The sequence below is a fragment of the Cololabis saira genome, chromosome 23 (assembly GCF_033807715.1).
Source record: "Cololabis saira isolate AMF1-May2022 chromosome 23, fColSai1.1, whole genome shotgun sequence".
Taxonomy (NCBI): domain Eukaryota; kingdom Metazoa; phylum Chordata; class Actinopteri; order Beloniformes; family Belonidae; genus Cololabis; species Cololabis saira.
In genome coordinates, this window is record NC_084609.1 from 4,975,637 (window position 1) to 4,987,788 (window position 12,152).

The 12,152-nt window shown below is 40.6% G+C and overlaps 1 protein-coding gene across 2 annotated transcripts in view; it reads right to left on the reverse strand.

Moving 5' to 3' along the window:
- Window positions 1–5,002: 5,002 nt before the first annotated feature.
- atp2b1a (ATPase plasma membrane Ca2+ transporting 1a) overlaps window positions 5,003–12,152 on the reverse strand; it is a 78,557-nt gene continuing 71,407 nt past the window's right edge. For both annotated transcript variants that reach the window (XM_061715249.1, XM_061715248.1), the window contains one exon: window positions 5,003–6,478. In XM_061715249.1, coding sequence (XP_061571233.1) covers window positions 6,065–6,478 — 414 coding nt within the window. In that variant the 3' untranslated portion in view covers window positions 5,003–6,064. The remainder of the gene's footprint in view (window positions 6,479–12,152) is intronic.

Sequence of the window (12,152 nt, forward strand, 5' to 3'; positions counted from 1 at the left end):
CAGGTTTATTTGGTGAGGTTTATTTGCTCACTGTACTCTGTACTCTGTACTCTGATCCTCGTTTTTACGGATATAAGCTTCTGAAACTTACTGAGTGTAACATTTTCCACAATGCCTGTGTAATGTATAATGTAGTGTTTAGACTCAATAACAGACTCTGTCATCTCATCCCAACTTATGCTCCTTAATATGAACACGCCACAAGGGGAAAACAACTTTTAAAGGGAAAGAAAAGGCAACTGAAATGTACAAGTTTCAGTGTAACCTGTAAAGGTCCAAAAATTTGGAATGAGATTGATATAAAATGCTATAAAAGAGTCTGGATCTCTCTCAATTTTCAAAAAGAGACAAAAACAAAAATTGTTATTAAATTATGTCTTTTCTTATTAAATTATGTCTAATTCTCGAATTATGTCTAACTCTAAAACTATCTGTCAATGTTTATGTACCAATACCTGATGTATTTTTACAAGAATATCTTTGTATCTTGGAAATCTGAGGAGGTCTCAGGGTTTTATTATATAAACTCTGTGAACAGTAAATAGACAAATGACAGCTCTTATTAACATATATACAATTTTAAAAAAGTGAAAGGTGCAGCAGTATGAGGTAGACATGGTTATTAATGAAAAGTGCATTGTTACAGCATATGATTGTGGTTATTATTATTGAAAGATCCTAGTGTTCGTTTGTCTGGTGCACCATAAAAAAACCAGTGAAATAGAATCAAAGTTACAGTGAAGTGTGTACAAATATATAGAAATATTCAACTATGTGTATTTATATATGTGTGTGAGTATAATTACTGTATATAATAATATAACAGTAATAATACTGTTATTTAGCAGTGTACTGTGTGTGAATACTTATGAATACGGGTTAAATAATTAGTGAATGGGGGTAGGATTAAATAAGTTTACACTTCTTCCTACTCCTTTTTGCACATGTAAATTAAGATATCAAGTTTTAAAGTATGAAATTCTTTGTTTTGTTTTCTTATCTTCTCTTGAATTGTTGTTTTTTACATGTACAAAAATAAATCAAATCAAATCAAAGTTAATACAAGCTTTTATTATATCATGCACAATTTTTTCCGGCCGGAGGTACACTTTTCTAAAACCACATAGGCGGGAGAGAAATGCACACGGTGGTCATCAATCCAGTTCAATTTATTCTAAAAAGGGAGGTGTTCTTTTTTTACGTGAACCCCATCTGTGGAGCCAGCTGCGGGAAAGACACCCAAACATATCAGACCTTCAGCCTTATATCTCTGTTGATTGCTTCCTACTTGAGGTGTCAACCCAGATAACAGATGAGACCCCTCAGTGTTAAAACATCTGTTTCTCCCCATTGTCTTCACTTAAACGAAGAGTAAATATCTGAACTATGTAAACCCTGCAGATAAAGAAAACAGTCGAGCCATGACACAAGGGCTGACTCTGCGACTAGAGAAAACAGCTGAACTATAGCTGAACTCCTGAATAGGAGATAACTTTGCATATAGAGAAAATCACGAAGAACCCTTCAAACTCTTAAACAATTCATGAAATCCTAACATAAAAATTATTATTATTATTGCACAGTGATTGATTACTCTGAGTGATGAGAGTTCATCAGAGCAACAGCTTGGGGGAAGAAACTGTCCCTGTATCTGGAGGTTTTGGTGCACAGAGCTCTGTAGCGCCGTCCAAGTTCAACTTTATTGTCATTGCAGAGAGTACACGTACTGAGACAACGAAATGTAGTTAGTATCTAACCAGAAGTGCAAAGAAGCAGAAAGTGAGGAATGTACAGTGGTAAAAATAATGAGGTACAGTGGGTGCAAAGTGAGCAGCAGTTTTGGCGAGCGATGGTAATGGGCAAGTCTGAAATGAGAGAAACACAGGGAAACGCACAACGGGCATACAAGCCTTTGAAATCTGAAAGAGAGAAAATAAACAAACAGAAACGGGAACAGGCAGAGACACAAATAACAACCATTCCAGGTCTCTAAAACTGAATCCAGACTGGGCTACTGCGATTATCTGACCCCCAAAACTATGGAGGGAGCATGTAGGTGAGTGAGCAGGTGTATATGTCTGTGTAACTGTGTGTGTAAAGTGAAAACAAGGTTTTACCTGAACTGCAACGTCGATATTTATAAGAAGTCGACAAGGAAGAAACCTGAACTCAGGCCTCCCACAGCCCCATTTTAACACAGTGCTTGAGAATAATTTGAGACACTTTGATGTCGTTTTGAAACGTATGCGCTTTTTTTCAAGCTATCACAACCTCAGCGGTTTAAGTCAAAAGGTCAACCAGAGTCTGGGATCATTAACAGAAGACAGAATTGATGCTCGCCAAAGGAATTCTCTTCCAATATCTTCCAACCGCTGCAGTTCGTCACGGTGCTTCCGTCGTGTTAAGATGCAGATGTGAATCCCGTGTAATTGTTGCGGTGGGGATTTGAAGCGTATGCCAGGTTTTGCAGGACGTAACTCTGTGAATTCAGCTGAAAGGTTAGAGTTAGACATATTTAGTGCGGATCAAAGACTTTCTAAAGACCGTCCAATACTGGAGCACGGCGGCGGCAGTGTCATGGTACGGCATTAAAGGGGCTGGAAGCTTATAGCCAGTACTCGAGTTGTAAAAAAAAAAAATCAGGGGGGATGGTGTATTTTATCGTATGGGGACAGATAATTTGTGCTGATTACAAATAATATAATATATTACAAATAATAGCAGTGACCAAAACACCTGCAGAAATACTGCAGGAATGACATAGCAGCAGTTAAATGCAGCCTTCTGTAAGCTTTAAATATCCACTGGGCTTACATCAAATACATCAAAACACAACAATAAAAAACACTTTTCTGAACTTATCAATAGGACTCTGTCCTTCACAGGATAAGTACAATGGATCACTGCAAAAACTCACAATCTTAACAAGAATATTTGTCTTATTTCTAGTTAAAATGTCTCATTACACTTAAAACAAGACTCATCACTGGAAAAAACAATTATTTTCAACTGTTTCAAGTAGATTTTCACTTGAAATAAGTAGAAAAATCTGCCAGTGGAACAAGATTTTTTTGCTTGTAATAAGAAGATAAATCTTGTCCCACTGGCAGATTTTCCTACTTATTTCAAGTGAAAATTTACTTGAAACAGGTGAAAATTGTCAAATAAGTTATTTTTCTGGTGATGACTCTAAATGTTGAAATAGCAGTAAAACCACATTCATTGATGAAATGACATAAGGGATGGAAAGGAGGGATGGCAGTTTTACAGGGGGGATGATTTTGACTGTTTTTATTTCAGGGGGGATGATTTTGACCGTTTTTAAACAACTCCAGTACTGCTTGTAGCTGGTATAAATAATTCCTAGACCTAACAGTCACACTGACCTTGGTTACTTCGAGTTTGTCCCGCCCGTCACCGTGAAACCATGGGCCGCAAACACAAAGAAGCAAACGTGGCCCTGCAGTTTAGGCTAAATACATATTTTTATTTTTAAAAACCATACACATTACTCGACAAGTTTCAAATGTAAATCCAATCACAATATCCATTTAAAATGCTCAAGATAAACAGACATGAAGTACTTTTATTTCCAAATGTTAAAAGATAAAAAAAAGAAAAAAAAAAAGAAAAAAAAAGTCCATAAACAGATGGAAAACATTCGTTCCCGTTACAGGAAGAAGCTACAGAACAAACTCCTCGCATGGATTCCTCTCGCGTTCTTCATTCTCTCACTTTGCAGGCAATCCTAGCTGCTATTCTGTCGTCTGTAAAACGAGGAAAACAAACCGTTTCCTCGGAGAAAGTCATGATTTTCTTTAGTTTTTTTTTGTTTTCTTTTTTCATAACTTCCTCTCCTTCGGGCGAAGCCGGCCGGGTGGCTGCAGGAAGAACGTGCAGCCCGCTGCCTGTGTGTGGCTGACCACCGCCATCCCATCATTTAATCAAGTGTGTTAATATGCAAACTAAAAAGCGGCCTGTTCCTTCACATCATTTTGCACCCTGAGAATATTCCAGAACAAAAAAAAAAAAAAAAAAAACATTTTAGTGGCCAAATCCCTCCCTCATAATGGTGTCAAATCATCCAAAACTTGCTTTAGTGCGATGAAACGTCTCATCAGCGTCGTCATAAAAATACAAAGGTATTATTTTCATTACGATTTGTATCAAAACTTTTTTTTTTTCTCCCGTGGAGCACTACGAAATAAAGTACCCTGTGCAGATAGATACCAGTGTATGCCTAAGTCTTTATTCTTGAAAAATGCACGTCCAATTCTTTAGTGTTTCCAGTACATCAGGTTTCAAAAATATTTTACAAACCAACCAAATGCAGAAACATTTATCCATAGTGAAAGCAGTCTTTTGGACAGGCTTGAAGAAAAAAAAAAAACCAAGAAGAAAAAAAAAAATAAAAAAAAAAATAAAAAAATACCAGGAACCCCAACAAACCAGAACTTGGAGGAATCAAATTAAAATTTTCCCTACAATATGAGCTTAAAGAGGATTAAATATGAAAATATTTTACTTGCTTTCTGCCCAACACAAAGTTTTGTTACCTAAAACACAATTGTCTGAAGTTAGGAGATTCTTTTCCTTAAAAAAAAAAAAAAAAAAAAAAAAAAAAAAAAAAAGAAAATACTCCTTTACATTTTTCTTTTACGCCTGAGTAAACAAATGTCAGTACTGTACAATGGCAGGGGCTAAAGTTAGCTGAGAAAATAAATAAACTATGAGGAATCGGGGGCCGTATTTACCAAGCATTTCCCTGAAGGTGGCGAGTGATGGATCAGGATGTTCTGAATTAATTCTGAAGGCACATCCACGCGTGGTCGTCGTGACGACGGGGGCCGCGACCCGGCGCTTTGACCTCCGCTCCAGCTCTTCCCACCCGTGCATGAGGCGCGTCTCCTTCCACTGCAACTTGTAACCGCTAAGGAGGACGCGCCGAGGAGGCTGGAGGGGGTCAAAGTCCGGTTCCTCCCCGACCTCCAGCTCGGGGGGATTTTTAGGGGGCGAAGGTCTCGGATGCTTGATAAATAAATCGGCCCGGATTCTTTTTTACTAAAAGTCCCTTTTAATAATTTAACCTTTCAACATGTGGAAATTCTTGAACACAACGTAATGAATAAAAAGAGAATCCAGAACTCCAGAAGGTTTTGTGCACATGAAAACTATCGAAGAAATGGAAGTAGTAAATATTTATAGCGATGTTAGTGAACAGAGGCCGTTGATGTCGTTTTCCCTCTTCTCTAAACTAGCCTTAGTGTTTCAGTTTGGCTAGAAGGTTCTATATTTATCTACAAATATATAACAAATAAAACTTGCAGGCAAAAATAGTTAAGTTTCAATAGAAACACCCTTTTTTTCCTGAAAATACAGCAGTATCTGAAATAGTCCTCTTTCTCTCTTTTCTCTCTCGCTCTCTCTTTTTAAATTCTGTCCCAGTTTTCTGCATTTAGACATCAGGAAGCTCTTTTGCCTACAAACAGGAAAAAAAGTATCTACAAACTTTGTAAACAGACCTGCTTTTTTTCCAAAAAACATAAATAACTCAAAATATTAACAGCCGATGGAGCAGAAATATGTTTTTGAAATGAGCGAGGGGCCGAAGAAACAAATATACAACACCCCTTCAGATAAAAGAGAAGCTAAAAGGTTCATTATTAATCTTACAGACGATCTTCAAGCCTTCAATTAAAATAAGAGCAATAATAATAATAATAATAATAAGATAAAAACAGGTCACTTTCAAATCCAGGTGTATCGTCACCCCTTGTTACCAAGAGAAAAAAAAAAAAAAAAAAAAAAATGTTACCAAGGAGGGAGAGGTGAGAGTTCTTGTGTTGCAGCAGGGTATTAATAAAGAACAACAACTAAAATAATAAAAAAAAAGGACCAAAGAATCCACACCAAGCCGTACATTCCTCTGGATGTCCCCACACAAGACTCCGTCTCTCCTCTCCGAGTGTCCGTTCCGGTTAGTCCGAGCTGAGCTCCGTGCTCCGTGGTGGCGGGTGGAAAAGCTGCTGCGTTTTATGGGCGTTGGGGGAGGGGCGGGTCAGAATCAGAGGGACGTCTCCAGGCTGTGTAGCGGGCTCCCCGGGGCGGACGGGCTCCCTGATTTGGGCCCGTCCGGGAGGAGGTGGTTGCTGCTCTCCACAGCGTTATTGTTCTGGTTCGGGGAGGCGGCGGTGGGGGCGGGGGTGTTGTTGCCGTGGTTACCGGGGTTGTTTCCGGGCGTGGGGGACGGGGAGGGCGAGGGCGGCGTGGGCGAGGCGTTGCGCGGGCTGACTGAATTCCGCTTGGTGGGAGCGTCGTCCTCCGCGTCGGTGTCGTCGATCAGGGGGATGTGCGGCTCCGAGTCCTCTATCCGGAACTCCGGGTGGGTCATGAAGTTGTGGATGGACGAGCGGGACTCGGGCTTCTCCAGGCCCTCATAGAGGGAGATGGAGCTGCGGAATGCTTTCACCACCCGGATCTGGGGGGGGGAGAGACACACGGGGCAGTGGGGGGAACAGCGTTAGACACACACGTCAACACCGGCGTAAAAACACAGGTTTAATCCAGGGGAAACATGAGTTTAATAAAACTTCACACTTCAAAACTCTGTGACTACGTTTACATGCAGTCAAAAATCGGGTTATTGCTAATTTTTCGGTTACTGAGACATTGGGAATATTCCGTTTACATGGTAATTAATCATTTGGGATATCTGGATGAAACCAGCGACGCACGGAGAACATCATGACGCAATTACCGTCATTTCAGCTTCTTCTTCCTGTATCCAAATTCAAAACAAATGCTGCTTCGCGCAACTTTTCTCTCACCTTCTTGTAAATCTCGCTATCCCCGTACTTTCTACCGTCTACAAATGCCAAAATGTTCATATCCTTCATTACATTTATAAAATGATTACCGTATTTTCTGGACTATAAGCCGCACCGGCATACAAGCCGCATCCACTCTATTTAAAAAAAAAAAAAAGATATGCAAGCCGCAGATATTTATGTTGTTAGATTAGATATTTACTACATGTACAGAAGGATTTTGAACTGTAAATGATGTACATATTTGTACCTAAATAGATCCTTTCTTTTAACACTTTTGCAGCAGCACGAGTGCTGACAGGAATCAGCAGGAGAGACCACGTCTCTCCAGTGTTAGCGTCGCTCCATTGGCTACCCGTAAAATTCAGAATCCAATTTAAAATTTTATTACTTGCATATAAAGCCCAAAACGGCTTAGCTCCGCATTATTTGCAAGACCTGATAGTGCCTTATGTTCCTGTCAGAGCTCTCCGTTCTCAGAGTGCAGCTTTACTCGTAGTTCCTAGAGTATCTAAATGTAGATTTGGAGGGCGGGCGTTCTGCTATCAGGCACCATTACTATGGAACCAACTTCCAATTTGGGTTAAGGAGGCTGACACCACCTCCACCTTTAAAACTAAACTTAAAACCTTTCTGTTTAGTAAAGCCTATAGTTAGTGTTCAGTAAACCTCTAGCTGGTGTTGGTAAATCTCTAGGTAGTGTAAACTCTAGTGTGTTAGAGTCGCTCCTGTAGTTTCTTGTGCTGGCCCCCCCTTCTCCTCCCTTTTATCTCTTTTGTACATGGTGCACCATCCTCTGCCGGTGGCGAAGAGAATCTCTGAATGCACAACACCGGAACCTGCAGCTTGGGAGTGAGAGGGGCAGGGTAACGGCCCGGTCAGGCGGGGAGAGATTTGTCCCTCAAGACTCCTCTCCCTGGCCCTGCCCCTTCTCAACCTTTCCCTGACCCTGCACCCCAACCTGGGGCTTGCTGATTGGGCCGGAGCTTCGGGAGCTGCGTGCTGGCCTGCGGTCCCCACCCCCGGTCATCCCGTTGCTGCTTCCACCTGCCTGCTGTGCTGTTGCTGTCCCTGACCCCCAGTCTGGCCCTCGGCAGGAGGGTCCCCCCTTATGAGCCTGGTACTGCTCAAGGTTTCTTCCCTCCTAAAGGGGAGTTTTTCTTGCCACTGTTTGGCTTAAGGTTTTTCTCCCACTAGGGGAGTTTTTACCTGCCATTGTTTATGTAATAACTGCTCGGGGGTTCATGTTCTGGATCTCTGGAAAGCGTCTAGAGACAACTTTTGTTGTATTAGACGCTATATAAATAAAATTGAATTGAATTAACACGGCAGCAACTTTGCTGATTAAAACGGGACAGAACCAAGAGAAAATAACCGCTATTTATTTATCTATTTATCGGTTTGAAATCTGCTTCTACGTACTTCTATCTGCTAAAGAAGAAGTAGCGTATTCTGCTTTGCATTTATTTTGTCTTAGTTTTGATTCTAATTCCGGTTAGAGCGCCCCGACCGGTGGAAAAAAATCCACAGAATAGCTGCACCTTTGTATAAGCCGCACGGTTCAAAACCTATGAAAAAAGTAGCGGCTTATAGTCCAGAAAATACGGTAGTCTCCTCCTCACTCCAAAAGTCTGGCGTGGTCTTGCTTTTCTCTGTGTTTATAAGAACTTCTTGGACTCAAGGCCAAGATTCCTTGCGAAAAGAGCATGCGCAGAAAACAAATTCCTGTTCCGTTTGATGGGGATATTCCGTTTGGCGTTTACATGACCCAATATTCAGGTTTTAAAAGGAATAACCCATGGGTCAAATTTGGGTTATTCAAAGGAGTTATTGGTGTTTACATGGCAGTGCAAAACCGGGTTATTGCTAATATTGGGGTTTTAAAAGAGTTATTGACTGTAAACAGTCTGTGAGGGGGGGGGGGGGTGTCAGAGACTCGTGCATGCGAGCGGTTATTTCAACGTTAACCTCACACGTGACCCGGTGTTTAATTTTTTTCCCACATTCCATTTTTAATTTTTTTCCATTTTCGGTCTATTTCGGTTTTTAATTTTTGAGAATTTGGTTTTTAACATTTTATGCAAATCTAACCCCAAGACAATATATAAAGTAATGAAATATTGACAATTTATGCAATTATAACTGAAAACTTTAATGTTTTCATACCTTTAAACATATTTAAAGGCAAAAACATGGCACCAGTTATTCTTGTGTCCAACAAAACATTCCTTTTTTTGGGCATAAACAAAAAAATACCAAAAGCTGTAATGTAACGATGGGGAAAAAAAAAAAAATTAAAAGAAAAAAAAAAACAATCTTTAGACTTGAGAATATGAGAATCGATTTTTTTAACACAGGCCTAGTCATTGGTATATGTTAATTTATAAAGCCATTCTGGGTAAAATTCCTACTTATTTATCTTCTCTTTTAACATGGAAACAAGGAGGTTACAAACTCCGCTCAATGGACATTTTGCATTTGGTTGAATTTGGGAAGAAAGCTTTTAGGTTTTCAGCACTAGATGCTTGGAATAAACTTCAATCTGAACTGCATTCATGAAAACTCATACCTGTGACGGAATTTAAAGCTCTGACTGTCTGTATGGAAGTGTTTTAATTAATTTATGTAATTTATTTGTTTGTTCTTTTATCTTTTAATTCTGTAACTATGTTGCTGCTATCTTCGGATTGAAGGTCTCCCTTGTAAAAGAGACCCCCGATCTCAAAGGGACTAACCTGATTAAATAAAAATAAATAAAAAGTGGAATAGGCCCCGCCTCCTGGATGCTGCTCTTCCACTGCACCTTGACTTTCTTTTACCCCCCAAACAAACTACACGACCACATGTGTACGTGGTTGCAGCACGTGTTTACAGAGCAGTCGCTGCCATGTAGTTAGGAAAGTGGCTCCTGTCCGGCGAGGTACCGTACGTGGGATATTCCTGCAGGTCTGCAGCGTTTTCTGGCTCCTAACTCGACTTAATAAGGATAGTTCTTGTGAAAGATAAAAAAAAAATGAATAAAGAGCCCATCGCCATGGAAACCAAAATCAAGAGAGGCCAGTCAAGTTGCACCATGCAGTGGAGAAACAGCAGAGGATCAGACAGCCAGGAGGAGGCTTTAATGTACATATCTATCCATCTATATAGCATGATATCTATATAATCTTCCCTCTGGGGATTAATAAAGTATTTTTGAAATGAAATTGAAGTAAATCTCTCGGGGGAATCTGCAGAAGCTTGAAGTGGAGCGGGAGAAACGTTTCAGGTTACCGTAATTATTATAAAATACTGTAACGGACCAATAAGCTACGAGTCTGTGAGGACGTACTCGGAACTGAACGTTGGATAAAAAGAAAGCGTTTCTAAGCGACGCCGGGTTTAGGTTTAGGAGTTTTCAGGGACAAACCCAGTCCAGCGCCTGGTTCTTAGGAGCCGTCATGAAACACTAAAACGCGAACCGTTCGTCTGATTAATCCAAGAAGAAAAAGGAGAAGATCGACGTTTTCGACACAAGAAATGGATCACAGCCGGGTCAGACTCTACTGTTGCTGGACATGCGAAGAGGAAGACAGGAAGAGAGAAAAGAGGAAGACAGAAACTAAAAAGGCAGAGAAAGAGACAGAAAGGGGGGGGAGGTGGGTCAGTCATAGTTTATGTTTGTGGAGTAAAACCAACAACAGAAAGAGAAGCTGAGGCAGCCAAGCATGTCTACAAGCTGCTGAACAAGTCAAAAAAACAAAGAAAAAAAACAGCACAGAGAGAGAAAAGTCACAAACGAGACCAGAGACTTTGAACCCATGCAGAGCGCGGCGCTACCTGGAGTTCAACGGCAGTAAACCTTTGAGTATAGCCCATGACACATTTCACAGAATCTAAGGGAGAATATGCGGGGAGTCAGTTGGAGTTCTGCTTCTCAGACAGTGCAGGACTCTTGCTTTTACAAAACACCTGAAAGGAAAGCTTAGGCGTTAGAGGAGGAGGTGGCGACCTAAACATCGTAACGCCAGGAAAACATGAAACTGAAATGCAGATCTGCTGAGGCGTCAGTACGGTTAGATCTGAAAGAGAAAGAGAGTCACCGTCAGTGAGAACAGAGTCCGGATTGGTCTGGATCTGCTTCCCACTTTGCAAAACGGCGATTCGATGTGAAAACACGGAGAACTTCCTCCCAACAAACCGTGTCGTGGCAACGGCAGCCCGTCGTGATCTTCCACTCATTTCCTTTCATTTCCTCAGGTAAAACATCCTGCAGAGACTCCTCGTCTGACCTCCTCGCAGATTTACTGATAATCTGCTGCTTTTAGAGCGTGACCATGGGCGTATACTCAAAACATTTACCTGACTAGGGACTAGAGCGCTGCGACAGAGACCCATGAGAGTTACAGAGCAACATGAGCAGCAGACACACCCGCTCGATGTCAAGCATCGCTCTTTTTTTTTTACACATCCTCCTCCTCTCAGACACATATTTCCATTTCTGAGACCGAAGCAGAAGCGGAGAAACAGAAAACACGATGACACAGAGATAAAAAACACCTTGACGCTGGCAGAGACCTGGTTATAAAGGTACATATATATAGAGAGATATACCGTATTGTCCCGGATATAAGACGACCCCGATTATAAGACGACCCCCTCTTTTTCAAGACTCAAGTTTAAAGAAAGACTTTTTGAACACCAAATTCCATTTTGATACAGAAAATGATTACAGTAAATCTGAAACAAATGATTATAACAATATATTCGAGAGAAAAAGCATGTTATTTTGACTATTTGAAATCATTATCTTGAAGTTTGCATCATAACTTCTCCTCAGCTGCCGGTTTACCTGCCGAACTTCCACCCTCTTTTCTCCAGATTGTCGCTACGTTTCTCCACTTTCTGTTATCTCTTCTCTTATTTTCTTCTCTTCTCTTTCTTATACTATTTTTTATTTTTCTTCTTCGTGACAGGTGTTCGCTTTGGCCTGGAGAGTTAAGTTCAGCATTCGCTTTAAAGATATCTGGCGCCATCTAGCGGTGTAAATGGGTATAACGTCTAGACCGGGGGTCGGCAACCCGCGGCTCTGGAGCCGCGTGCGGCTCTTTAGCGCCGCCCTAGTGGCTCCTGGAGCTTTTTCAAAGTTTTTGATCTTTTTTTTCTTCTTTTTGTCTCTTTTGTTCTCTTTCTTTCTCTTTTTTCCTTTTTTTTTCTCTTTTTTTCTTCTTTATTCTTATTTTTTTCCGTTTTTTCTCATTTTTTCTTCCTCTTTCCTTTCCTTTTTAATATCGACATTTCAACTTTTTCTCTAAATTTTGACTTTTTTCTCGAGATTTCGATTTTTTT